This window comes from Morone saxatilis, unplaced genomic scaffold (genome assembly GCF_004916995.1).
Source record: "Morone saxatilis isolate NCDOM2014 unplaced genomic scaffold, NCSU_SB_2.0 Contig18, whole genome shotgun sequence".
In the NCBI taxonomy this organism is placed as follows: domain Eukaryota; kingdom Metazoa; phylum Chordata; class Actinopteri; family Moronidae; genus Morone; species Morone saxatilis.
The window spans coordinates 27,598,109-27,599,146 of record NW_023339740.1 but is presented as its reverse complement, the minus strand read 5'-3'; the positions used below and the strand labels follow the sequence as shown (position 1 = coordinate 27,599,146).

The window sequence follows — 1,038 nt, the reverse complement described above, 5'->3', positions numbered from 1 at the left end:
ATTGCCATCACGTCCAAATATACAAAGATATTAAGGGCAAAAAAATTCCAATGCAAGTGTGTATTTCCGGAAAAGAACGGGCCTTTGAAGCGGTAGGGTTTTAGTTTTCAGGAGGACATTTTTCCCGACTGATGGGATTTCGGAATAATGGGCTGTTGGAACAATGAGCACGTTGCAGCTAAAACCCCAAAAAGGTCGTTAAACAAACTTCATGTAACTTAATGATAGTCTCCTTTTGTGTTGTTTCTGTTTCCCTCAGCTCTAACCGAACCCGTCCCTACTCCATAATCGCCAGCTCCCAGCTGGGTCGAGACACCTACAAGGAGCAGTTTGTTTGTTTCTACAGGTACGAGACCCCGAGTGTCACCGTCCAGCTCCACATAAAGGAGCAGCTCACTCCTAAAGTAAAGCTGTTAGGAAGTGGTGCGATTTCAGTTTGTGGTACATGGTAACATGCAGAATCAGCAATCACACTGTGTCTTTCTCATGCAGCATACAAACACCTCATGTCTTCTACAATACAATATGTGTGTGTTTATGTGTGTGTGTGTCTCAGAGAGGATGAGGTGACGCTGGCAGCTTGTCACCAGTATGAAGACAATCAGGCTGGAGATGTGGACGCCTTCGCCAGAGAGCCCTTCATCCTGCGCTTCAGCTGTCCGACTACAGGTGTGAGCTGTGTGTTTCTGTAGGTGTTTGTGTCTGAACGGCTCCACGTGTGTCTTTTTAGTTTCTGCATCCTCTAACTTGTGTATTCCAGTTGTGAAAGATCTGGTGCTGATCCCAGTCCACACCAAGCCGGAGGACTCGGAGAAGGAGCTGGACGAGCTGCACGATGTGGTTGTCGCTATCAGGAAGAAGTGGGGAACTGATGTAGGTCCGCCAGTCAGACTCTTAAAGAAAGTGCCTCATAAATCAAATATGAGAGGGTGAAAGCAGTCGGATTTGTTTCCTTTATAACTCGAAGCAATTCAAAGCAGGTTTGGGAACTAATTTTAACTACAGAAACATTTGTATCCTCTGGTGTCACAAAATGTT

General features: G+C 45.7%; 1 protein-coding gene across 1 annotated transcript in view; it reads left to right on the top strand.

Annotated features, from left to right (window-relative positions):
- Window positions 1-1,038, top strand: part of LOC118327706 (deoxyribonuclease-1-like) — a 6,186-nt gene that overhangs the window by 3,044 nt on the left and 2,104 nt on the right. Inside the window, exons 4-6 of the mRNA XM_035661126.1 lie at window positions 260-346; window positions 557-669; window positions 761-873. Coding sequence (XP_035517019.1) covers window positions 260-346; window positions 557-669; window positions 761-873 — 313 coding nt within the window. The remainder of the gene's footprint in view (window positions 1-259; window positions 347-556; window positions 670-760; window positions 874-1,038) is intronic.